The sequence below is a fragment of the Canis lupus genome, chromosome 21, assembly GCF_048164855.1.
Source record: "Canis lupus baileyi chromosome 21, mCanLup2.hap1, whole genome shotgun sequence".
NCBI lineage: Eukaryota > Metazoa > Chordata > Mammalia > Carnivora > Canidae > Canis > Canis lupus.
In genome coordinates, this window is record NC_132858.1 from 22,325,761 (window position 1) to 22,351,967 (window position 26,207).

Sequence of the window (26,207 nt, forward strand, 5' to 3'; positions counted from 1 at the left end):
AGTGCCCTGTCCTGGCCTTAGCTCTGTTCCCCCCGACCTCCCTCTCAGTCACTTGTGCATTCCCAGCACCTGTGGCCCAAGGACACAGACAGTTTGACTCTGGTTTTCCTCTAAGCTACAAGGGAAGTATGTCCAGCCCTTGTGGTGGAAGACCCACCATTAGCCCCTGTTTGCTACTTTGTCTTTCTTTGCCAGGTCTTGAGAAATTAAGGCCCCAAACTTTAGGACATCCATCCTATTGCTTCGTCTCTCACTTGGGTCCTCACTGGCCCTCACCTAGCCCATTGATGTAGCCTCAGAACTCTCTCGACTTCCCGTGAGTCCACCTCCGGAGTTTCCTTTTGAAAATACAGGCCCCTCCTCTGCCTCCGCAGGAGGGCTTGTCTGAACATGTCAGGTGAGGAGTGGAGGGAAGCTGCTTTTCTGCTCTACATTCTTCCATCCAGAATTTCTGACTCCTCACCCAACTCCGTCCTCACCAGGCCCCAGACCAGTGTCTCTGTAAAGACCGGGAACGTGCTGTACTTCCCAGAAGTGTGCCATAGAGAACTGAACTCCGTAGCCTGGCACTCGGCTTTCTGATCCTCAGCTTCTCCCACACCCCATACATCCTCTCTGGTCAGACCGAACCCTCCGAAGCTTCCCGGGTACACCATCCTCCATGCACCCCCATGCCTTTGCCTTTGCTTTTCCTCTGCTGGAAGGCGCCTCCAGCCTTATCCTCCTGGCAACATCCTGTTCATGTTCCAGACCCAGCTGAGCTACTTCTCCCACCTGACTCCCCACACATGTCTCTTCCCACAGCACCCTTGGCCCTCGTTGTCCACAGGCACTCGTCCCACAGGGTTCCAGCCAATATTATGGGATATAAAGGCTTTTTGTGGGTTGCCCTGGAATAGCAGCCCCACATGTGGCACTGTTTCTGGGGGAAAGCTGGTCCTGAATTCCAAATCACTGACTTGTCCTCATTACTAGAAGTGTCCATATATTTAAGCATGAAAGTATGGAAGTACATGGCTTCCACGTTTAATAAAAGGAGAAAAATTGTTTAGGAAATCTTGGTTTTCAAGAAAACCAGGATCACCCAGATCCAAGACAGTGCAGTGACTGACTCCTAGCCTGTGGCATCCAACAGACTTGCTCAGAGCATGTCTCGGTGGCCTGTCAACCATGTCACCTAAGGCTGCAGCACTCTTTGCTTCCATGTCCTCTTCTGTAAAATAAGGATGACAATATCTGCCTCCTAGCTTGTTGCCTTGAGAAGCAAATGAGATACCGTGAGGAAAGCCCTTAGCACAGCCCTTGGCACTCCAGTGTTAGTGGTTACCATTGGTTAATAAATCCCCGAGTCCTTTGAGCTCCACGAAGACATCACTTGGGTTTGCCGGATTGGGGCTTATGTTAAAAAGGTAGCCAGGTAGCTTCCAGTGTGGAGACTCAGGAATGTTCCAGCATTTGTAGCAAGGTTCAAACCCCCTACTTAATCCATCCACCCAGCATCTCCAGCGTGTCCTAAAGGTTTTATATGTGCACAGTGGTGCGTGGTCTTCATTTATTTCGGCGTCTCCTCCCCGGTCTTTGGTTCCCTCCCCGTGTCCAGTCCCGAGAGTGTCCTGTGCCCCAAGCCCTGCCTAATCCAGGCCCTTGCCTTTTCTCTCGACCCCCTCTGCAGGTCCCCCTCCCGGGGTACATCGAAGCTTACCCCCGGTCACGTTATCAGCAGAACTCGCCCTCCAGACTCCCTCGGCAGTACAGCCAGCCGGCGGGCTTGCACCCCAGCCTGGAGCAGGCCCCGGCGCCGTCCACGGCCGCCTCGCAACAGAGCCTCGCCGAGAACGACCCGGCCGACGCACCGCTCACCAACATCTCCACCGCCGCCCTCGTGAAGGCCATCCGGGAGGAGGTGGCCAAGCTGGCCAAGAAACAGACAGACATGTTCGAGTTCCAGGTCTAAGGCCAGGGCCCCGTGGAACTTGCCGACTCGGAGGGAACGGCCTTCGGGTCCCTTGGCCGGACGTGTTGGGACCTGGGGCAGAGACCCCTGTGCGTCCCTCTCACCCTCTGCAGAGGTGAACAGTGGGCCTGTGGGCGGCACAGGAGACCCTGGAACCCCTGGATTCTTGGCTTCTTCAGCTGATCGTATGTCAAGTGGTCCCTGCGTGGGACCGTATGTTTGATAGTCTGTGAAGTTAGATGTTTGAACTGTGGGTGTATTTCCCTCCGGAGCCTTAGTCACAAGACACACTAACTGATCTGCAGATCCCTGTCCAATGCCACATTTTAATAAGTCACCGGAAGGGGGAGAACATTGCCCTCTCCTCGGTGAGTTCTGCATGCTAGCTCTGTTTCTGTGTTAAAGGCAATGCAGGCATCTGATTAAGCACCAGACTGTTCTCTCTCTCTCTCTCTTTCTCTCTCTCTCGTTCAGCTGTGACTGTAATCGTTGAAATTGCCTCTGATCTTGTAAAGGAGGCATTGATTCCAGCCAAGAAACTTGAGTCCTTTTCTCTTAAAGGTTCAGGTTCAAAGTCAGATGGATGGGATGGAAAGCAGGACCGTCCATGACTACACCTCTAAATAGTCCTGACTCTTTTTTTCCTCCCGTGAGTTAAACAAAGGCCAAGAAGGAGGGAAGATGAGAGGGAATGGTGGGCTTGTGTTGACAGGTTTTTGAAAAGGTGTTGCCGTTTCTGGAACTCGAGGGCCCGGCGAGGTGGTATCCAACTGAAAGAGAATCGGTGCTAAGAGCTTTTAGGATCCTACAAAAGAAAAACAGTCATTTGTTGGAGGGTTTTCTTTGCCCTGCAATGAAGGTGGCCTGAGAACAGAGCTTCTCTCTCTTTTTTGAGATGATAGATACATCGACTTGACAGGAAAACCTGTCTCTGCAACGCCCAGCACGTGCTGCCGAGTGACCCAGAAGGAAGGAGTAACTGATGCCTGTTTGAAGCAGAAATAGTGAATCCCCAGTCTCCCCCCAACCCCCGCCCCCTGCTGCAGCCTCTGTTTATAGAAGCTTCTGAATGTAGAAAATCTGTTGATTTATGTTTAAATGTAAATAACATTTTTAAAAGTGTATGGAGTTTGGCAGTTCCCTCCTTCCCTGCCCCTGTAGTCAGTCGATGGATGCAGGAGGACATTCGCTGAGCTTAGGACCGTGATGTGGTGAGTCACATTCCCTGACGTGGTGAGTCGGTCCCCAGAGCGCTGGGTGGACACTGCCTCGCACCCCGAGGCACCAGCTGCTGACTGTCAATTCCTAGACACGACAGCCACTGGCTTTGGGTGGCTCCCCGGGAGGGAGCACTATGGCTCCCTCACCAACTATGTTGGGGGCTTCCTGGGTGCCTGTTGGAGAACGAGGTCCTGTCCTGCCTTCACCCATGACCCATCTAGCTTCAGCTGTGTCCATGCCTTCTGAGCCCATCTTGCCATTTCCTCATGAGTTTCTTTGGTCTTTAATCAAGAGAAGGTGGAAATTTAAAAATTGAGAGAAGAGTAGGAATGGAACTGATTAGAATGGGAGATTCAAACTGTCAAAGCACAGACTTTTCAAAGAAGCTGTTTTTATTTCCCAGTGGCAAATTGCCCTTTCTGGAAAGTTCCAGAGATGATGTATCATGGAATCCCCCAGACAAGTCTCTTGTTCGGATGATATTAGGTAGTGTCCTTTTGGTATGCTGGTTGATCTTTCATAGTGTTAGTTTTTTGTTACTTAAAAAAAAAAATCAGCTATAAATAAAATGTATTTTTGTAATTTCCATGTGTATATATGGTATATTTCTACCAATGGCCAGTTGTTGTAGTCCAAAACCTAAATCAGCTTGCAAAACACTGTGGATGGTGCAAGATTTTATTGACAGATTAACACAATGCCTAAGTCTATCCAAATAGGTATTCAATGCACTTGAATGAACAAAGAGCCAAAGAAACTCAGCCTTTTCATGCAAATGGTATGAGTCTGATAAAGTCAGCCACATTGTCCCGCCTTATCAATAATATTAATATTTCATCAGAGCAATGATATCAACCCAGTACTTTGTCTACTTGGTAAATGCCTGGAAATCCTGTATGTGATAATGAAGTTTCAAGACCTTAGTGGGATTAAAAGAGATGCTTCAAAGACAGTGTCTGAGCTTTGGATGTTCCAGTGACTTACAGAGAATGAGCCTACAGTGTGCCGCCGTGTGGCTCCAGCTTCCTAAGAGGATGGAGAAACAAATCACTGTGGTCTTTGCAGAACCCCAGGAAGTATTGAGTTAGTCAACTGAGACGGCTAGAAAGATAGCGTGCTAAATCAGACACTCCCGTAAACTAGGCACCACAGGTTTAAGAAAAGTACATGGGAGGAAAACCTTAAGTTTAAAAGGAATCCATCTGTTCATGTTTTTTCCACCACTGAGGAGATAGCCGCCATTGTTAGATTTTCTGTGACTAAGAGGCGGTCCCTTCTCTGAAGAGCCCCCTGACCTCATGGAGGGGACAGATGCCTGGACAGCTGCCTCTGAGCAAAGGCAGGTGGGCAGAAGCACTTCACGGAAGTGAAAATAGAGTTCCATGAGAGCCCAGAGGCTCTACACTCCTCATGACCCTTCCAACAGTTGAGGAAGCCACAGAGGACCTTGGCGGTCTTGGAGAAGGACTCAGAAGTCCAGAGAAGTGGAGCAGCCTGCTCAAGGATTCCAGCCCAAGCCTGCTGATTCATGATTCAACTTGCTTTCCATTTCACCATGCTGCCTGCACGCTTGTCTGTGACGCCTTTCTTGAACTGTGCTAGGAAGTTTAAAAGGTAGACCAGGGTCATATGAGAGACGCCCTACATTCTCTTGACGAAAAAAGATGATTTGGTGTGTAAAGGACTTCAGATACAGTGTATAGAGGACGATGCACTTGTGGCATAATAAACATTTTCCAGAACTTGGTTTGATGTGAGTTTTGTGCATTCCTGAAAAGAAGTGCACGTTGGCTTTTTCCAGAGAGCGCCAGCAAGGAAATGGTATCCTCCACTGCTGTTCAGGACTGCAGGGGTGTATTCCTCTCAGTGCCATGGACCCACATGAGGAGGCAGGGAAGCCATGACAGCTGGTCATTATGAGCTAGCAGGTTCTATGCTTTGCGTCAGGGGAGGCAACCCCGTGGTGCAGAAGCATAAAAGGCTCTTGTGTGCCCTGGTAGCTGGCATCTGAGATGGCGGCGGTTACCTGTAGAACAGGAAGTTTTCTCTTTCAGGGTGTGCTATGGACTTAATGTTAAAAATCCTAGCCTAATACCATGATGGTATTAGGAGGTGGGGCCTCGGGGAGTAATTAACTCATGATGGGGAGGCCTCATGAATGGGAGTGGTGCCCTCATAAAAGGGATCCCAGAGAGCCCTCTTGCCCTCTTTTTTTGCCACGTGACAATACAGTAAGAAGTCAAGTCTTGCAACTCCGAAGAGGGTTCTCACCAGCCCCTGATCCTGCTGGCACCCTGATCTTGGACTTCCAGCCTCCCAAGGTGTGAGAAATAAATTTCTGTTGTTCAAAAGCCACCCCGTCTGTGGTACTTTGTTATGGCAGCCCGGGCTGACTGAGACAGGGTGGACGATGTAAGAAGCAGTTCTCTGGTCCTGGAAGTTATATTGTGCATTTGTCAGTTGAAGAATTCGACAGAAGGGCATGTAATTTCTGAGTAGTCTTGATGGAAGAATGGATAGGAAGCAGTTGGATTTGTGATTTTTTTTTTTTTTTTAATGAGAGTATAGATGGAAGAAGACAGGAATTTAAGTACCTGACTTCAAGAAATACTTCTCTAACAGGCAGAAATTAAAGAAATGGATTAAAAATTTTAATGTTGATTGTAGATACATAAGCTGTTTTTCTCTATCTAAAGCACCTTTTTTCTACTCAGGCACTCAATGTCTAATGAATAAAATGACAGATACTATTTCTAAAGTTTGAGAACATAATTTAAACTTAATCTGTTCCTTTTCTACCACACACCAGAAGACACTTTGGGCCTCTTAGGGAAATATAGTAACTTAACTTGGAGCATAACTGACTCGGGCCCAAGTGTTAGCAATTAAATTCTCTCATTTAGTCCAGCCTTGAAGGTGTTCTAGTCAAAGATTTTTTGTCAAGGATGAGAAACCTATTCAGACTTGCTCCAAAGTGTGGGGGGTGATGGAGAGACTATAGGGCCATTTCACAGAAACTAAACACAGCTCCCATATGGGAAGGGGCTGCAGCCATCTCACTCTTGCTTTCTCTCATACCTTCTTTCCATATGGGCTTTCTTCTGTTTCTCTCTGTGTATCTGCTCAGTTCTCTTGCTTCCCCTGGCCTCCTAGCATTCTCTGTTTTCTCATTACTGTATATGCAGCTGAAAATCCATCTCAGGACCCACGCCTCACCACCTTTTCTTTCCTGTACTCACCCCCTCTCTCATTACCATCTCTGTGCCCAAATCTTAAGAGTCTGATTGGTCCAGTTCATCTACCTATCTACCTATGGATGAGACACCCTTGGGTCATGTGTCTATCCAGTAACCAAGGGGGTGGAGTCATGTAAGACAGGCATGCCCCCTGGACTGACCCTTCCAGTAAGAGCCTTCCTTGGGGGCTAGTACCCAGAGGAGGAATGTAAGTGGGCAAAACCTTCAAAAAGAAGGGACCTCCTCGGGACTGGAATTGACCGGCACTCTAGGACACCACACAGCAGGTGAGCAATCCCTGTGGACCCTGCCACAGAGGGAGAGGTCATCCTTGACTTGTACGTCAGGTGGGAACGCATACATTTGAAACCCTGGTGGACAGGCCAGCCCTGCCCCAACCACGTACCGTCCCAGCACCAGTACTACTGATACAACTTGTGGGCCTAAGAACAATTTCTGGCCAAGGTCCAGGAAGCACCACATCTTGCTCAGCACACAATAAATTCTTATAAATTGAATCGCATGATCTTAGCTCAGGTGCTATTAATGTAGCTCACGGCCACACACTTGCATGGATGAGGAAACTGATGAGCCTCTCTGTAGAGTCTTTTGAAACAAAATTCATTTCAAGTGAAATTGATATTATTGTGGTTCTGCTCTTCAAAATATAATAAGTTAGTGTCCTGAGAATTGAAAGGTCTCTTGATTTCTTAAGGTGAATGGTTACAGAATAGAATCCTAGCCTGTGGTAAGTGCGAACATGTAAGGGGCTTCTGGAAAGGAATATTTAGGAAATAGGAGTCACAGTGCCAGAAACAAATTCTTTCAGACAATGTTAGGTTGCTCTGATTGTGCCGGTTTCAAAGGCAGGGAAATGTGTGATGGGGCAAAATTTATCTCCATGGGTCAAACCCATACTTTTGTGAAAGCCATTCTATAATGAAATCTAGAAATCGATTATTTTCATCCTCTGACCTTGGCCAGATTTTTGTAAATCACGGAAGGAGACTGTCAGTGTATTTTACATAAATTAACTGTGACCTCACCTTATTTCCTTTATCTCTTCCTTATGTCTAAATTCACCTCCACCCATATGCAGAGAGAAGGCTTGTGCCAAACAGAACCAGAGTATCATTCTCTGGTCTGGAAATTTTGAAAATGGCATAAATAGTCAAGGCCTTAGGCAACTCACTTGAAACCATTCTCTGACTCCTCATCTATGAAATGAGTACAACGACATCTGCACTTCCTACCTCCCTTGGTGAGTGTGAGGAGCGTGTGTATCTGAAACGGCTTTGAAAGTATGTTTGTAGGTATTCTTACTAAAGTATTAGCTTCATAATTTGGTCTTTTCTAGTGAAATACTTTAGCTCCTTCCATCCACTGAACTAATATGTCACATATTCTATAAAATTTTTAAAAATATAAATTAAAAAAGAAAAGATATTCCTAAGATTGGAACTGCCCACAAAAGCCAGCCTCATCTGGAGCCATATTTTGTTGTTGTTGTTTACTTTTTGGAGGCCACATGAGCATGCATACATGTGCTATCACTCTGGGTGGAACACGCAGACTGGGGCTCCCCACTCACTAGCAAAGACAAGTACTGAATGGGAGCTCTGACGGTAGCTGTTGACACGTAATGCTTGGCTTTCTAATTCCTACATCTGTGGCCTCCAGGAAAAGAGCGTTCATATGCTATTAGAATTTTCTTATTGTAAAATAAAAAGCAAAGGCTTTCGTATCCCCAAAACCTGCCTGCTTCTCATTCTCCGTCCTCCCTATGGGGAGATGGAATCCTCTTCACAACCCAACTGCACAGAAGTACCTACTGCGAGTTGTCAAAGCACCACAGAACCCCTTGTGGTCTCAGAAGCCGTCCCAGCCTCAAGCACGAGCTCATGAGCCAAGAAGAACTTCCCCTGGCCATCCACAGGCCCCAGAGAAGCAGTTCCAGCCTATTCATGACCATGTTCTTGGAACAGAATAAACCAATGCCTGGTCACAGGCCCTCCTCAGAGCATAAAGAGGTCCCATCCAGGTCAGTGGCTCCCAGAGGGTCCAGGATGACATGGGTATGGGACACAAACTTCCAAGACCACCTACCCACTTTCCCTGCCATTGCTAGTCTCAGCAATCACGGCGTCCGCCTTCTGTTCAGCCCTGTTCATGTGTTATATCCATGCTCTGCCCTCTGATGTAAGCTGACTGGACAGAACACCCATCTGACCCAGGAGCCACAAATTCGTAGGCTGACCAGCCACAAAAAAATGTAACTCAGCACACGGGGCTAGACCAACTGGATCCTCTCTGTAGGAAATACCAAGACACAGAGTCTATTAGCAAGAGAGGTTGAAACTGAACAGTCAAGACTCAGAGGCCATGATGGGTTGTAGTCAAAGCAAAGGTCTAAGAGAACAAGATATTGAGTAAGAAGTAGCCTTGAGGCCAAGGAGACTTAGAGTATAGGTAAGAAAGCCTGTCTCCTATAACAAAAATAGGCAAATGAAAACCAAGTCCGAATGTTTCGGGGGAGTCCCTACTAATGGGAAGCCACAACCCTGGGGCTCCTGGGGCTCCACTGAGATTCCGGTGGCTTGGACAGTAACAGCGTGTTGTGTCTCAGGGGGGCCGAGTCTGCTGAAGCTCTCTGCAAGTATTCAGAAGTACTTAGACACTCAAGGAGCAACTTTTACTCCTCTCTGCCCCTCTGTAAAGAGGGCTCACATAGGCACAGAAAACACTCCCCATAGCCACTGTCTTGCTGCAATGATGAGGAGTAAATCTGGAACCTCCACAAAATTCTGCCACGCTCACCCACTGCACAGAGTAGGACCAGTGTGCCCATTTTCTTTTTCTTTCCTCCTGGATCTTGACTGCTCTTATCCTTCAGGACAAATGAAATGATCAAGTAAAGGGAAGTGGTGGTGCCTACTTCAGTCCCAGGAATGGCAGACAGACACAGAGCCAGGGAGCTGGGAAAAGACACGTGGCGATCCCTAGCCTTTCCTTGCTGGGGTCCCCTCAGAAAAAGGAAAGCAAGCTTGTTCCAAAGGATGATGTCTAGACTTCTCTAAGTCACTGTCATGCACCCAACTCATGCGCTCTGCTGGCCACTGGAAGCCAGAAAGAATGCAGCGAGGAAGGCGAGTGGAACTGAGTAATGGGAACATTAGTGAGGCTGTTGTCAATGGTCAATTACCTGTAAAATGTACACAGATGGTTCCCAGGAAACACAATTGCTCTGAGTCTCTCTATGACCTTTTGGAGGTATGGGTATAGCGACTACTGGTTTGCACAGTGGGGCACTTCATTTTAACAACATTTCAGTGTTCACGTTTGCACATGGGCAAACTCCTATTGAAGGAGAGGCCATATGACTCCTTAGAACTGAAATAAAGTTTCATTAGCATCACAGTTTCACCACCAACCCCTCCTCCAGACTGAAGAGCTCTGGCAAACGCTTGAAGATAAAAGCACTTCAGGTTACCTGGTCTGTGAAACAGGCTATTATGAGCTTGCTCTAGATCTGGAGGGCCTTCACTGAACATATGAGAGCTTGCTTTTGCCCCCGGTACCCATTCCATCACCCAGTTCCTCAGTCCTGGTAGCTAAGGCCTTTGGGAGACCCAGAGGGCCTGTGGAAGCCACACCCCTTGAGGCCATATCTCCAGTGATGCGAACACAACCTAATGAAAAATCAGGCGACCACCCAGATGTCTTGCCTGTGGGACATTTGGAAACAGCTGATTTGGGACATAGGGTCTACAAGTAAGCCAGATGTTGGATTAAATTATTCATGCTTCATCCTACTCTGTGAGGATTCGTGATGGCAAAGCCAAAAGCTGTTGCATCCTCCTGGAGAAGTCCATTTCCTAGGTCAGGTTTGGTAGCATGAAGAGGAATGGCCTGGAAAGTCTTAAGATTGTGAAAACAAAGGGCTGGACTGCCAAATTGCACAAATTGCTTCGTATATTGAAATTCAGGTGCTTTGGAAACTAAAAGCTGGCTTTTTTAAAATTTAAGACTTTGCCGTCAAAACTGGTAGGTCCCAAACTAGCCTTCAGTGCTCGGGGGACCAATTCTTTAGAATGAGTCCAGGTAAAAGAACCAAAGACCAAGACCAGAAATCGAACCAGAAATCAAAAACTGAGCAGACACGAGGGTTTACGAAGGGCTGTCGGGCTGTATCTCTGCCAAGGGCATGCATTATGGGCACAGTTTCATCCTGTGGATCATTAACCTTTTATTTAACTGGACCTATCCAGGAAGCACTGATAGAACCTTCCACACAGCCATCCATTCAGTCCTTCATTGGCTGAGCAAACATTTCCTGAGTGCCACCTATGCACCAGACTCCGTGCTAAGTGATGAGGATTCAGCAGGAGCGGGACACAGGGCCTGCCCCTCTCAGAGCTCACAGTCAAGGAAGACTGAGCCATACAAAGGACCACCATTCATTCAGTGAATCTTCTACCTCATAAGAGGTAGGGGAGATAAAAAACGAATGCAGCCACATGTAAACCAAAACCCCTTCTTTCTGGAAACCTTTAGGATTAGAAAGGACATTAGTACCTTCTAAGGATGCTACACAGCTTTCCTTATCACTGGCCTTTAACCAGTTAGTAAGATGCCCACAACATCCCCATGGGGACAGAGAGCAAAGCACCAACTTCCAAGAATCACCAAGTGTTATGAACCCAAATTTCAGAGCTGTCACCATCAAATGAAATCAGGAGCCCAAACTGTAAGAAAAGAAATAACCAATTTGGGGACTATGCTATGCAATCCAAGTGAAAACTTCAGGAGCCATATATTTTACAAAGGAAACCACAGTACACCGAACACCCTGACTTTGCATTGTTCCAGTCAATCAAGTGCCGCTCAGAATGCACTGGATTGCTAATGAATGGGTTTTGGTTTTGGTTCAGCCTCTGAAATGTAGCGCTCTATGGAGCAAACCCAAATAGGTGAACTAGGTAGAGCTTTGCAATGATACCACTTCTTTGCTGCATTTGTCTGTCGAGCTTCTTTGAGTTGCAATTGTGTTTGGTTTTTTTCTTGGCAAATTTGCATATGAAATAAAGCACGTTGTCTTACTGGTAGTTTTCTTTCCAGGGTGTTAGTGGATATTTGTGCTCACATCTTGTCTTTTCTCGTACTTAATATTTCTCTCTCCATTCCCCATAAGGATAAGATTTCAACAAGCATTTACAAATCCTCGGAAAATTAGAAATTGCCACGTGATGAAAGGATGGAGTTTGCTGTTTTTGAAATTACAGGATCCCAAACTCTGAGTTGGAAGAGAATTTAATGGGGACGTTATCCCGCTTTGTACCTTGCAATCAACACAGGATACACTTCATGTCCTATGTGCTTCTCTGGTCAAAGGTTAAGCAGAATTAGGGCCTCAGCAAGGCAGGTTCTTGAGGAGAGGGGAATGAATAGGAGGTGGGAGGGAGATGGAGTGTTAAAGATGATTGGATATATAGGGCAAAAAAAGTAATGTAGTCACCATGGGGTGGAAGTAGGAGAATTGTCTTGATTTTAAATTATATATGGAGTAAGAGGACACCAAACTGTTTTTTTTTTTTTTTAAGATTTTACTCTAGCTCTGAATCTGTTCCATGCTCATTGTTATCACATGGGTAGAGGGATCCCCATTTTAGGATTTGCGATCATGCAGACCTGGATTTGAACCTCATCTTTACCTCATTGTAGTTACTTTGGACAAGTCATGTCCCCTCTCTGAGCCTTATCTGTGAAAAGAAGATAAGATCTAGTCTATGAGTGACTGCAGAGCTGGCAGGAGACACTGCCTGGTTTACACCTGCATGATACCCTATGAGCATGACGGATTATTGACATTTATTTGCCTCCTTGGAAAATTCTAGCATTGGGGAACTTACTCTCTTGCCAGCGTCAACACTTGATCCATTGATCACCCCCAAGTGGTGACCCCTATGCTCAGGCCCTTGCAGCCACCCACTCTAGACAACCAGGACACACATAAGTCCCCAGAACAGGGGGCAAGCTCAGGACACCCAGGCTTTGAGCAGTGCTGTGAAAGGAAAAGCCCTTCACCACCTGACCAAGCTGGAAATCTCCCACAGATTCCACATGTTCTTATGATTAATGGCGCCACCACTCCTAGAAGTCATTCTTCAGAACAACCAAAAGACTCAACTCACCCCAGGCATTCTACCCTAGTCCCAGCAAGCAACTCCCTGCCAAACGCCTGGACTTGGTGTATTTAAAGGTCTGGCAGCAAGGGCCGTTAGTTCTGTAAGAAGGACCCGGAACTCATTACCAGAACCATATGGTAAGCCAGTGGAAAATGAGACTACCCACGTAACTGCTCGGGCACAATGGTGTCCAAGGGAGGCTCTCCGGTGCCGGAATCGGGAGGAACCTTGCCCATTCTTATTTTAGAACCAGACTTTTGGCAGTTACAACATTGGCTCACCCAAATGTTCTTGATAGCAGCTGGTTGAGGTGGGCTGAAGGGGAACAGAGAAAATAGAAGAGTGTGAAACCAGCCACCAAAAAATGAGCTGAAAGTTTAAGTGATTGGGCTTGGGAGCAGCTTGGCAATATCCTGGCTGTACGTGTCTCCGTGCCTCCCTAAGTGGCGGGGAAGGCCATGCCTCGTGGCTTGGGGCTGGAAATAGTAAGACTCTGTAGAGTGCTGAGTGCAGGACCTGGCACTGAGGAAGCCCTCCATACCTGGTGGTGGATGGTTGGGATTGGTGGGTGCGGCATTATAGCAGCGCTTGGAAGAAACTCTAAGGGTGTCTTGAAACCCCATCGGCCTCTCTTGTGCTCAGACCCCAAGAAACCTTTCCCATTGCTAGAATTGGCCCTGCCAGAGCACCTTTGGTCTGTTCCTAAAATAGACTACAAAATTACACCAGTCATCGAAATGCACCTAAAATACACTGTCTCTTTGGGACGGATGGGGAAGGGTGCGGTGAACAATTCAGGTTTGCTCCCCATCCTCTTTCCTGCGCAGAGGGTCACACGACCTCCTTCTACAGGAGGCCTGCTCATGCACACACCTGCATGCGCGAATGCACACACATACACACATACGTGGTGCGTGGGCACACACGAATATGTGGTCACACACCATACCTTGGTCGAGTGGGGTTGTCCTCATTGTCCTGTGAGTCATCCCAAATCACTTCTGGAAGGGACAAGAAGGAAGCCTAGATTCCTGGAGGCTTACACAGAGGAAGGAACCACCACATGGAGGTGGCAGGTAGGCTCAGCCGCTGACCCACCGTGTCACCTTGGGCTCGCTGCTCTCAGCCTTGGTTCCTCATTTATAAAGAGACAACCGTTTTCACCTACTCCCACATGGGTTAACTCTGAAAACTGAGACTGTCTTAAACCCCAGATTTTCCAAACTCAACACAACCAATCAATTGAATAAAGAGGAAACTGTATATACACCTCGGTCTAGCTCTGCACTGTCCAATACAGTAGCCAGTAACCCATGTGGCTCTTTAAACTGAAATATAATAATGAAAACGCAATAAAATTTACAATTCATTTCCTTAGTTGTATTAGCCACGTGTCAAGTCTCAACGGCCACATTTGTCTAATGACTTCCATATTAAAGAGCACAGATTTGGAATATTTCTATCCCTGCAGAAAGTTCTATTAGACAACATAGATGTAGCCCACCCACCCATCCGCGGATAACAACAATAACAGATAATAGGCAAATGGGCAACAGTCCATAATGAATATCTATATATATTTACGTATGTTTCTTTATATGTAAGTAGCTATAGATATATGTACTTACTCCTGAACTATTGTCTAGCTGCCTATTGTCATCCACTAATGGTTGGGTGGTATATATATATATAATAGGAATAATAGGAACAGGTGGGTAACATAGGAGAGAGGAATAAGTAGGAATACGGTGTAGATAGTGCTGCAAGTGACGCGTGCCATGCCCCACCCCAAATCCATATGACAAAGCCTTAATCCCCAGTGTGCTGGTCTTCCGAGACTGGCTCTTTGGGAGGTAATTAGGTTTAGATGAGGTCATGAGAGTGGGGTCCTCAAGGTGGGATTGAAGTGCTTCTAAGAGGAGGAGACACCAGAGCTCTGTCTGCCCTGTGAGGACGCAGCAAGAAGGCAGCCAGCGGCAAGCCGGGAAGGGAGCTCTCACCAGAGCAGGAATTGGCCTGGCATGGTGCTCCTGGACTTCCCCGCCCCCAGACCTGTGAGAAGTAAATGTCAGCTGTTTAGGGCACACCCCCCACCTCCCCCAGCACCCCGTCCCCCCAGCCACCCTCCGTGAAATGTTGGTATAGCGTCCCTAGCAGACCATGAATATTGATGAGTTCAGTCCAGCTTCTTTTATTCAGGTGAACCAGACTCTTCACCTTGAAACTGGTTCTGAAAAGAGATCCTCCACCACCACCACTCTCCCCCCCACCCCCCCACTCCCCCCCCTTTGGGAGTAAAATGTGGCTCTCCCGAAGCCACCTGCAGCCTTCCGCAAGGGCCCCAGGCTGCACCTGTGTTTATTTTTGCAATGATCGCCTGCAACGGCCACAACGTGTCCTCTGCCCTCCGGGTTTCCAAACTGGATTTTCTCCTGGGTAATAATGAACAAGTTGATAAATGTCAGCTCTGGATGTGAGGACGAGAGAGGGATGGGGCGGGGGTGGAGGGGTGGAGGGGGGTATGGAGGGGTGGAGGGGTGGAGGGGTGGAGGGGTGGAGGGGTGGGGGGGTGGAGGGGGGTGTAATCTGTTCCATCCACTTCTAGGTTCAGGCTGCCACCTAGTGGATCCCACCGTGAGAGAAACGGGAGCGTTTTGCGTTGAGCAGAAACCGGGACGCAGAAGGTGCCGCGCTCACCCCGCGCTGCGGCCGGCGGCGCCGCGGGCCAGCTGAGCGGTTTGCACGCACTCTCTCGGTTCGTTTGCAACAACCCCGGGCGGGAGGGGCTGTCGTGCACATTTTCCAGACGAGAAAAGAGGCTCAGAGAAGTGAGGCACCTGCTTCGCCGAAAGGAGGCTTGGCTGCATCAGACTGAACGAGCGAGCGAGCTGCACGCGGCTCAGTCCCCGGGCGGGGTTTCCTGGGCCCTGGGCGCGCCGCCCTCGGGCCGACCCGTCACGGGAGGGGCGACCCCGGCGGGGGCGGTGCGCGCGGCGGGACTGGGGAGCCGGCCTCCTCCCGCCCACGGCTCCCCCTGGGCCCGCGGCCTCACCCCCGCCTGCGTGGCCGCGGCCTGGTCTCGCCTCTGCGCCCGCTTGGGACCTAGCGCTCGCCAGCCTCCCCCCTCCCCCTCCCTCTCCCCTTCCCTCCCTCTCCCTCCTCCCCCTCCTCCCCCTTCCCTCCCCCTCCCCCTCCCTCCCTCTCCCTCTTCCCTCCCTCTCCCTCCTCCCCCTCCTCCCCCTTCCCTCCCCCTCCCCCTCCCTCCCTCTCCCTCTTCCCTCCCTCTCCCTCCTCCCCCTCCTCCCCCTCCTTCCCTCCCCCTCCCCCTCCCTCCCTCTCCCTCTTCCCTCCCTCTCCCTCCTCCCCCTCCTTCCCTCCCCCTCCCCCTCCCTCCCTCTCCCTCTTCCCTCCCTCTCCCTCCTCCCCCTCCTCCCCCTCCTTCCCTCCCCCTCCTCCTCCCTCCCTCTCCCTCCCTCCCCCTCCTCCTCCCTCCCTCTCCCTCCTCCCTCCGTCTTCCTCCTCCCCCCTCCTCCCCTCCCCTTCTCCCCCCTCCCCCTTTCCCCTCCTCCCCCGGCGGGGGGAGGGGGGGCGAGGCTGGCCCTGGGCGGCGCCCTCACTCCTTTCCCTCTAAAGGCCTGGATGCCTCCTTTGAACCTTTTCGCTGCCACCGATCGATTGATCGTGTCTATTGCCTGCAACCAGAGAACCCTCCTGTGCGCCGCGGTTGTTTAAGCAAGCCGGCAGGAGTGGCCCTCTGTCCCCCGCCCCGCCCCCCAGCCCCAAAGAAACCCCAGCTTGGGTGGATTCCCCGCCCACTGTGCCTGTTCCCGATTCCCCGCTGCCCCCTTTCCTGCGGGCGCGGCCGAGTGGGTGCTGCCCCGGTGGGGACAGGCGAAGGCGCGGGTGGTGACCACAGGCCTCCCTGGGGGGCGGGGGAGGGGGGCTCACCTGCTAGAGGCCCAGCCCTTGGGCTGCTGCCTGGGAGAAGCTCTTTCTAGAAAACTCACCCCCCTCCCCTCCCCAACTGCCTCCCAGCCAGGCTCACTCACTTCCTTGTCCTGTTTTTGCAGGGCTGAGCCCTCTGGCCTTGCAAACTCAAAGCTGCTCCTGCAGGCCAGGCCTCCCTCGGCCCACAAGCCCACAGGCGCCTCCATTCCCTGCACGCCTAGCCCAACAGTGAGAACCGAGTTCTAAATGCACCAGAAAATAATAATAATAATGACTCCCCCTTGGGGAGGTTTTGCATCTGTCACCTTATTTCTTGCCCCCCACCCACCCACCCACCCAGCCAACCAACCTGTGAGAACAGTGTCTCCACTTTACAGATGAGAAAACAGGCTCAGAGAGGTTGGGTGACTTTCTCAAGGTCACACATCTGGTCGGAGGTGGAATCAAGACACGTGAAAGTTCCAGTCCGTGTGCCATGAGGCACCCACGCGGGGCTCACCTTCGGCGAAAGCCTTAAAGCTGTGACTGGATCTCTGTTCTGTTCTGAGAAACCGGGTTCCTGCGGGCACTGATCCTGCCTGACTCCTTGGCCCTGGAGTCGGGGCACAAATTACTTGCACAAAACAGAAAGTTTTCCCGTTTCATTTGAGTTTTCTATTTCTCTCAGGACTAACAGATCTGTGATGAAGGGGGTGGGATGTAAATAGCTAGTCTCATGCTCAACCAAGTTTCATGTTCCATCTTGCTCAAAACAATTACCACTGGGGAGGAGGGGCCTCCATCCCCCACCTGCAGGCTGTTACCTCTGCACTCCCTATACCCTAGTCACCTGAAAGTAGAAGTCACAAATCTGGTTGGCCGGGGTCCAGAACATTCCTTGGGCCCCATGTTACCAGCTCACAGGCTTACTAATCTTAAAAGTCAGTCCCTACGTGCTCCACGAAAACCTATATATTTCAAGGTAAAGGCTGCCTTCTCGGGCAGGCTCCATCCGGCTCTTTTGCCTTTGACCAACTCAGGCCGGACAAGAAAGGAGCCTCAGTTATACTTTCGGCCCAACTTCAAATGCTTCAAAGCAGCCTTTCCTTCGGCTCATTTATGAACATAGTGGTATTTTTGTTTCCCACTTACCTGGCGGTGCGCTACTTAAATGTTTTTTTTTTTGTTTTTTTTTTTTTTTAAATTTTCTTTTTTTTTTTTTTTAATTTTTTTATTTATTTATGATAGTTACAGAGAGAGAGAGAGAGGCAGAGACACAGGCAGAGGGAGAAGCAGGCTCCATGTACCGGGAGCCCGATGTGGGACTTGATCCCGGGTCTCCAGGATCGCGCCCTGGGCCAAAGGCAGGCGCCAAACCGCTGCGCCACCCAGGGATCCCTACTTAAATGTTTAACAACTCTCTGGAGGAGTGGAGGTGGCCCGGAACAAACCTGATTTGTCCATTCACCAGTTCCCAGGATGTAAAAACTATCATGATGGCCAATATCAGATACCAACGTGGCATTTTTAAGAAGTGGTGTCCGTTAGTGCACCACTTTGTAGTATTTCCACCAAGTAGAGTGGTGCAATAGAACCCCAAGAACACAAGTCATTGTAAAATGTGGCAAAATAGGAAGTGATGGATTTTGAGTATTTCTTTAGTCGTAAATACAGTTTAATTTTAAGGTGACGCGGTTTAGTTTTTAACAGTGGCTCTATTTGACAACCGGCTTCCAGGATTCCTGAATTTTAACAACTGGCGCTGGCGAGCCAGTCAGGCTGGCTGCAGCACCCACTGCCTGCATCTGTTATTCCTGGCATGCGCTCTTCTCTCAACCAGGATCCTATCACTTGCATCTGCCAACACCCTTTTCTCTGGCCAACAGCCTCCTCCATTCCATTTTGTTCTGGAAGAGCCTCATTTCCCCATTTATAAAACATGCCGAGAGTGGTGCCTATTTCACAGGGTGATGGTGAGGATTAAATGAGATTGTTCCTATCAGTTGTCTCCCTCTGTGCCCTGCACACGGTGTGCACTTAATAGGCGGCCAACGTTGCGAGCAAGCCAGAGGAGCCGGGAGGAGGCTAGAGGTTGGCAGGAGGCGGGAGCCACGGGGCCCAGGGAGGGAATGGGAAACAGGCCCCACTGGGTGTGGTGCCTTGGTTTCCCCCACCCTCTCATTGACCTTCTTCAGCCCCTCTCACTGGCCTTGCCAGCTTTAAGGTTTTCGGGATGAACAAGGGAGCTTCTCCAACCACAACCAGCCTGGGGAGATATGGGAATCTGCCTTTTCAGTGGGGAGGGGAGACAGGCCTGGAACCCCTACCTGGGGTGAGAGGACTCCTATGGGTACAAACTCTACAGGACTGTCGAGGCTTGGTTTTATTTGGTCCGAATTGTGTCCTGGAAATATTTGAGTTCATTGCTAAGGTTAGAAGCCGAGAGCTTTCTCTGACGTGTGTTCACTCCTGGCTGGGCAGCCACTCGGGCCAGTCTCCACCTGGCTCCGGGCACCACCCCACAGCTTCCGGCTGGGCCTGGCAGGCATGCGCATCTGCGTCCTCAAGCACGAGGTCCTGGTTGCCCCACAAACTTCTGGCCTTGTGCATGTGACTTCCCGGGGCTCCTGCCACCCATTTCCCCATCCGCATGCTCACACCACAGTCGGGACCCCCTGTGATGCCTCCACTGTAAGTGGGTCCCACGTCTCCCGTCCACTCGACGACCCCATGCAGCGACCCCGCATCTCCTACAGCATCACTTTTTCTCCCTCCACCCAGCCACAGGCAAGCAGTCATTTCCCCCTTAAAGACCTTGCCACCCCTCCTGCCAGTTGGGACCCTAGTTCTCTGCCACTTGGCAGCTGAACTCCTCAAGAGTCTTCTACACCCATGGTCTCCTCCTCCACCCCCTTCTCTCTTAACACGACTCCGGTTGGGTGTTATACCCCTCACTCAACCAAAACTACTCTTGGCCAGGTCACCCCAGTGCTCAGTCCTCGTTGCCAAGCCCAAGGGTGCATCTCGGGCTCACCATGCTTGGCCTGCTGGTGCTACTGGTCAGAGCTGACCACCCTCGCCCCCAACACCTCCTTCCCTTGGATTCTAAGACCCCTGAGTCACTGGTCACTCCTTTTCGTTCTCCTTGGCAGGAATCCCAAATGTCACAAATTCGGTGGCTGTGATGGGCAGTGGCTGCAGGCACAGTGAGGGCACAAAGGATTCCAGATGCTACGCAACCAAATGTTACAGTCAGTTGAAGACCCGTTTCCCGTTTCCTTACTTTCTCCTTTATTCATGGGCTTGTGTTGCTGAGCTCTTGCTCCTTCTGGCCACAGAGACAGCACCTGGCAGCAAGGGTGGTGGCAGTGGTGGGTACCCCACAGCCCGTAGACACCTGTGACCCAGCGAGGGTGAAAGGGTGGCCCGGGCTGGGCCACACTGCCCTGCACCATTGCTTCTCGTTTAGTCGGATTATTAATAATGACAGCGCCCTACCTGCTTTCCCTGTCTCCTTCCTTAGTCTCAGAAGCACAGGTCAGATGTGGTCACCCGGCTGAAAACCCTCTAACCTCTCCACACTCCACTCAGAGTAAAACCCCAAGTCCTCACCACGGCTGCAAAGTTGGGGACCGAGAGGGACCCTCTGCACTCACCCCAGCAGGCTCCCCTCACTCCTGCTCCAGCCACCAGGGCTCTTGCTGGCCCTAACATCCCAGTAAGCGCCCACCTTCAGCCTCTGCACTGGGCCCTGTGCCTGGAACGTTCCGCCCCACCCCGGGTGCCACATGGCTATCGCCCTCAACTGCCTTCACGTCTTGTTTAAATGTTACCTCTTCCAGAAATCTTATTTGAACTGCCACCCTGCTGCTCTCTGACCCTGTTGCGCAACTTGCCCAACTGTTTTTGTTTTCCCCTTAGCAGGTCATCGACGATACCACATTATGTTTTACTTATTTATAGTATTTATTGTCTGTGTCTCCCCCGCTCCCAATCCCAAGTGTCTAGGAAGGCACATAATCAGCCCTCAGGATTTCTTAAATATGTGAGTTTCTAGGAAGGACCATGGCTTTGATCAGATTGTCAAAGAGTTTTGTGGCTCAAAAACTATTAAATCACTTCCCAGGACTAAAGCTATTTGAAAATAAACCATTTGTTCCAGTCCTCCAAGGGCAGGGGCACAGCCACCAAATAGATACTGCCCTTGATCCTTCCCAATTCCTTCCACTTGACAGTGCTGGGCATCCCCTCCTACGGCCCCTGGAGGGAGACCCTGAACGCCAGAGGGGCAGCAGCTTCCAGACCTTGCGGGAGCTCCCTCAGCAGCAGCACAGGGAGGAGACAGCATGAGATTCACCACGCAAGTGGGCCCTGAATGTGGAGTACATGCTGGGAGCAATGAGAGCAGCAGTTAAATACAGAACAGAAAATAACGATCTTTGAAATGACAACCAAAGGGACACATTATCTATGCACTAACACCTAAGGAGGCAGCTGCCCAGGCGCTGGTGGGCAGCTCCTCAGGAGAGAGGGGCCGACTTCTTTCCGGGCTGCCTCGTCTTCAGTCCTTGTAACTTTTCATCTTTCAGTGCCTGCAAGAATTTATCTGCAGAAGAGCAAAACAAACACAGCTGTAGTAAAGAGAAGGCCTTTTCTAACCCTCCCAACGTAAGCTTCTGGGAAGCAACTCTGTGTGCCCTGCATGAATCCAATACCCAACATGGGCAGGAAGGAAAAAACAAAAACAAAAACAAAACACCTTAACAGCCAAAACATGTTTAAGTGGAGAATATGTACAAGAGAAATCCAGGACTTAGAAAAGCCTGTTTTCTAGGGATTCTTTCCATGGCGGTGGGAAGAGGATCTTACAGGGTGTCTGATGTGTAGGAGACCATTCTCACGGCCACATTAACCTAAACATTTCGGTTATTTCATACACCCCTTCCCTGTGTGGCAGGGGAGCAATTTAACCTGTTTGGTTTTTTTTGCAATACTGGGAACGGTCTTTCTAGAATAATCTTTCCTCCTCTAGTGGTATACTGCAAGTGTTAGCCAGAACAGGTGATGGGAAGACACAGTCTGCAGAACAGCCTATGGCCTCTGAATATCCTACAGGGTGTTAAGTCCTTATGGGAGTAGAATCAGATTGAACTTGACCCTCCCACCGGGAGGCATCCTGCCCACATCAGCACACCTGGTCTGCCCTGGTCCAGAGCCCTAAGACTTTAAACCTAAGACCAAAGGGCAGAGTTCAGGACCCTGGTGAGAGGGCTCCCAGGGCCAGGGCCAGGGTCCACAGGGTGTTTCCTTCGAGCATTGGGACGTGGAGGGCCCCAAAGCGCCCCGGTGAACTGTCCTTGTGCTTTTTGGGTCTTGCACAGTTCCCACCTCTACCTACGGACACTCCAACCACCTTCCTTCGCTTCCCGCCACCACCCCCCCGCCCCACCCGTCCAGGACCGCAGTTGAAGACTAAAGCTCGGGTCTCTAGGGGTAGGGGTAGGGGTAGGGGTGGTGGGAGATGGTGGCATTGCCACCACGGGGGCGCGGGCGGGGCTGTGTGTTAAGGTGCAGGAGGCTCCAAGTGCAGGATGGGGGCTGCGGTGGATGGACTTCCAGGTTTGGAGGCTCAGAGTCCCCATTACCCAAAGGGCTCAGGACGGACGGAGGGTGGGGTTTGGGCCAAAAGTGTTGTTGAAATCCGGACTGCGGTGAGGGGCGGCGTCGGTGGAAACCCAGGATGCGGGAGTCGGGGCGCTGGGCGGTGTGACCGGGTGCCGGGGCGGGGGGCGGGTCGACGTGGGATCCCGGAGCCTGGGGGCTGCAGTCGGAGCCCGAGGCCACACTGCGTGGGAGGGGGTTAGGAGGCGTGGAGCCGGGTGGAGCCCGGGAGCGAGCCGGGGCGGGCAGGGGGGCTCGGGCGAGGCCACGCACAGCGCTGGGAGTCGAAGCCGTCGCCAGTGATGGTGAGCAGCTCCAGCTCCTTAATCCGGATCTCCAGCTCGCATAACTCCTCGGGGTGGGAGGCGGCGGCGAGCCGGGGGGCCGTGGGCCCGGGAGCCAGGGGCGAGGCAGCCCCCTCGGGCCCCGGCGGCGGCGAGTAGAAGAAGCGCAGAGGCTCGTAGGGGATGGAGGCCAGGCCGGAGGGCCAGGGCGGGGGCCAGGGGCGCTCGCTGGGGGGCCCCAGGCCGGGGGGCGGCGGCGGGGGCGCCGGGACCGGGGGCGCCTGGGGCAGGGGCCGCCCCGCCCCCGCCCCCGCCCCCGCCCCGCCCGCCTTCAGCGGCACGAAGAGCTTCTTCCAGATGTTGAAGTCGCTGAGCGGGGACGAGGAGATGCCGCGGTCGTAGAGGGAGGGGAAGTAGAGGGGCGGGGCCGGCCGCTGGCTCATGGTGGGGCTCTGGCTGCCGCGCCGCCCCTTCGGCATCTTTTGAATGGGAGGCTGCGTGGAGGAACCCCGCGCCCGGAGACGCGCGCCTCGGCCCCAGTCGCCCGGGTTCCGAGGTTCCACAGGCCCCGCCCCGACGGAGCGAGGCCCCGCCCCCGGCCGGCCCCGCCCCAATCAGGCGGGGTGCTGCGGCCGGCCCCGCCCCGAACAGGCGGTGTTCTGCGGCAGGCCCCGCCCCTTCAGCCGGCCCCGCCCCGAACAGGCGGAGTTCAGCGGTAGGCCCCGCCCCTTCAGCCGGCCCCGCCCCAATCAGGCGGGGTTCTGCGGCAGGCCCCGCCCCTTAAGTCGGCCCCGCCCCTTCAGTCGGCCCCGCCCCCAATAGGCAGTGTTCTGCGGCAGGCCCCACCCCGGAGCGTACCCCGCCCCCTGACGGCGGGCCGCGCCCCCGGGGCTGGAGGGGCTCGGCAGGCAGCGGGGACCAGGAGCTCCCGGCGCCCGGAGCCGCCCTGGCACGGCACCTGCTTTCCCCGCTCCCCCAGCCCGCTGCCCCGCGGCCTCCGACCGGGTCGCGCCCCTCCGTTCTTCCCCCTGCCCCTACGTTTCCAGAAGCCTCGCGCCCCTGGCCCCCAGCTCCCACGTCCCACCTCCCCTCCCCGCGGAACCTCAGACAAAAACAAGAAGCAACGAGTTGGCCAGAACTGCAAGAGAATTGATGCATTTTCCAGTCTTCCTCTCCTTTCTCAGGGAGATCATAGACACCTGCCCCCAGCACAGCCGGCGGGCTCGCCTTAGCACCCCTCGCTGCAAAGTCTCTGGGGAAATGAGTTTTCATCCTCTACAGCGGGAGGCGGAGGTAGGAGAAGAGGGTTGCTTGGGATCCTCCTTTAGGGCCAACCCCTGCTCCTGCCAAATTTTCCAGTGTTGTGTAAGGTTCTGGAAAAGGGAACCCTTATATGGGTTTGTAATAGATCTGAAGTAGGATGTCTTCAATGGAATGCAGTTTACTTTAGTTTTTTTCCAGACACATTATTAGAAGCTAACAGGAAACAAACCATTGAAAAGAAATCCTGCTAAACCCCCCTCCAGGGACACCTGGGTGGCTCAGCAGTTGAGCATCTGCCTTCTGCTCAGGGCGTGATCCCGGGGTTCTGGGATCCAGTCCCTCATGGGTCTCCCTGCTGGGAGCCTGCTTCTCCCTCTGCCTGTGTCTCTGTCTCTCTCTCTCTGTGTGTCTCTCATGAATAAATAAATAAAATCTTAAAAAAAAAGAGTGAGAAACACTTAAATAAACCCACCTCAAATAGGTCACCCTTCTTTAAGAGGGACCTGTACATACTGTCAAGGGGCTTGTCCAGCTCATTTACAGGAGTAGACGGTATTAGCCAAAGAGAAGGGGGAGTAGATTTCCTTGAAAGCCTTTCCCTAATGATAGTGGTGTGAATGGACAAAGATGGGTTGAGGGTGTTGGCCAGCCAAGGCCTGAGTCAGTACCAGCTCCATTAGCAAGGGCTACACACATATATATGGCTCTCTACATACGCCACACACAGGGCTGTGTGTGTGTGTACATGTTATGTATGTGTGTCTGTATGTTAGGTGTTGGTTGGACAGTTAGGTAGTCAGGGCCAGGATCCCCACCAAGAAAATATGGAGCCAGGCCAGCTAAAATAAAACAGCACCGACATCCTGTTTTGCAGCTTAGGCAGGACCACACTAGCATTTTGCTTTGCAGCCTTGTAGAAATGGCTTCTGCAAAACATCCTAAAATAGGATAATTAACCACAAAACATTTGTCAATATTATGGGGAAGGGGCAGTTAAGACACAAGCCCCCAGATGTCAGAAAAAAAAGACCATCAGCACAGAGACATTAACCTAATAGGTAGACAGATACATGACCAAAGCCCTGGCTGGCAGGACTCAGCACGCCCTGACTGCTTAACACAGTTCTGCAAAAGAGCTCCTAAGAACCCCTAAACTCAGAAACTCACTCGGGGGACCCCTTCCCTCTCTAGTCTTGCTCAGTAAACTTTGCTTTGCTGCCACCACTCTTGGCCGGGCCTACCTCTTCTTCTTTGAAGCAGCGTGACCAAAACCTGCGGGTACTCAGGGGACAAAGGTCCTGTAACATATATAGCAGAACAGCGGACAGTCAGGTGGCCACGCTGGATATCTTTGGGGAAGTTGCCTGACTTCTAAGACGGTTTTCTGTAAGATAAAAAAAAAAAAAAAAAGAACCAGGCTGCCTCATACAGTTGTTTGTGTTGATCCAACAGAAGACAATGATGTGCGTGAAGTGCTCGTGAAGTTAGAGATGCCCAAGTGCGAGGAGCAGCGGGCCACACTGACAGCCCCATTTCAAGTCCCTGAGATTATGATCTGAGCCAAAACCAAGAGGTGGACACTTAACCTACTGCACCACCCGGGGGCCCCCTATTTGAGAACTTCTAAAACAGTGTGTTATTCTGTGTTTGGGGAACTGAAGAGGACCAGAATATAGCACCCCAAAATATGTCACTTTGGGATAAAAATCAGAAGTTGAAGGCAACTGAGAAATGGCAGACACAGGAGAAGTCCTGTCCTCTCCCTTTCTGCCTCAAAGCAGGGTATACATTTCCCTTGGTGAAGGCATCCTCCTCCCCTCCCCTCTCTCCCGTTCCAGGAAGAAGAGGTGAGAGTTCTCACTGGAGGTGGCACTAACCAGTCTGCACGAACAAATCTTCCCTCACAACCCTTACCTTCAATGAGTTTCCCCCATGTATCTACCTTCCCACAATGTATGACTTCTGGAAGCCCAACCCCCTTTTTCTTTGTTATCCCTTGTCCACAACGTATCACCCTGTGTTAAAATGGCTTATAAGTTTTCAAGCTTAAATGTTTCTTTGGGCTTTCATGTTTTCTGTGAGGCCCCGAGTGCATGCATAATAAATCTTTTCTCCTGTTAATCTGTCGTTTGTCAGTTTAATTCACATGACCCAGCAACAGAACCTAAGAGAGTAGAGGAAAAGATTTTTTTCCCACCTCTATAGAACCACAGTAGTAGTAAGAACCAGAGTTTTGGACTCAGACTTGGGGCCAACCCCTGGATCTCCTATTTACTCGGCTGTGCAGAGGAACCTTTCTGAACCTCGGTTGTTCCTTTGTTTGTTTTTAATCTATATGATGGGAATAACAATGGTACTTCCTCATTAAAGTGGCAAGGTTACATGAGACCATCTAAGGGCCTGGCCATAGAACGTGCTCAGTAATGTTAACTCTTATTGTTATATGTTGAAGATCCTTAGGAAAGGGATTTTGTGT

The 26,207-nt window shown here is 51.2% G+C and overlaps 2 protein-coding genes and 1 long non-coding RNA gene across 8 annotated transcripts in view; 2 read left to right on the top strand and 1 right to left on the bottom strand.

The window, feature by feature from the left end:
* KIAA1549L (KIAA1549 like) overlaps positions 1-11,516 on the top strand; it is a 267,032-nt gene extending 255,516 nt beyond the window's left edge. For all 6 annotated transcript variants that reach the window (XM_072791077.1, XM_072791079.1, XM_072791078.1 and 3 more), the window contains one exon: positions 1,673-11,516. In XM_072791077.1, the coding sequence (XP_072647178.1) occupies positions 1,673-1,954 (282 nt within the window). In that variant the 3' untranslated portion in view covers positions 1,955-11,516. The remainder of the gene's footprint in view (positions 1-1,672) is intronic.
* Positions 3,836-23,033, bottom strand: C21H11orf91 (chromosome 21 C11orf91 homolog). Its single transcript, XM_072791084.1, has 4 exons — positions 22,458-23,033; positions 20,180-21,129; positions 14,949-15,028; positions 3,836-14,648 (listed from the first exon to the last, which is right to left on the bottom strand). Exons 1-2 carry the CDS (start codon positions 22,945-22,947, stop codon positions 21,044-21,046), a joined length of 576 nt encoding a protein of 191 aa, XP_072647185.1. The 5' UTR covers positions 22,948-23,033; the 3' UTR covers positions 3,836-14,648; positions 14,949-15,028; positions 20,180-21,043.
* Positions 23,034-23,389: 356 nt separating this feature from the next.
* On the top strand, positions 23,390-25,852 carry LOC140613479 (uncharacterized). Its single transcript, XR_012014489.1, has 2 exons — positions 23,390-23,761; positions 25,570-25,852. It is a non-coding gene; the product is annotated as an uncharacterized lncRNA (long non-coding RNA).
* The last annotated feature ends 355 nt before the right edge of the window (positions 25,853-26,207 follow it).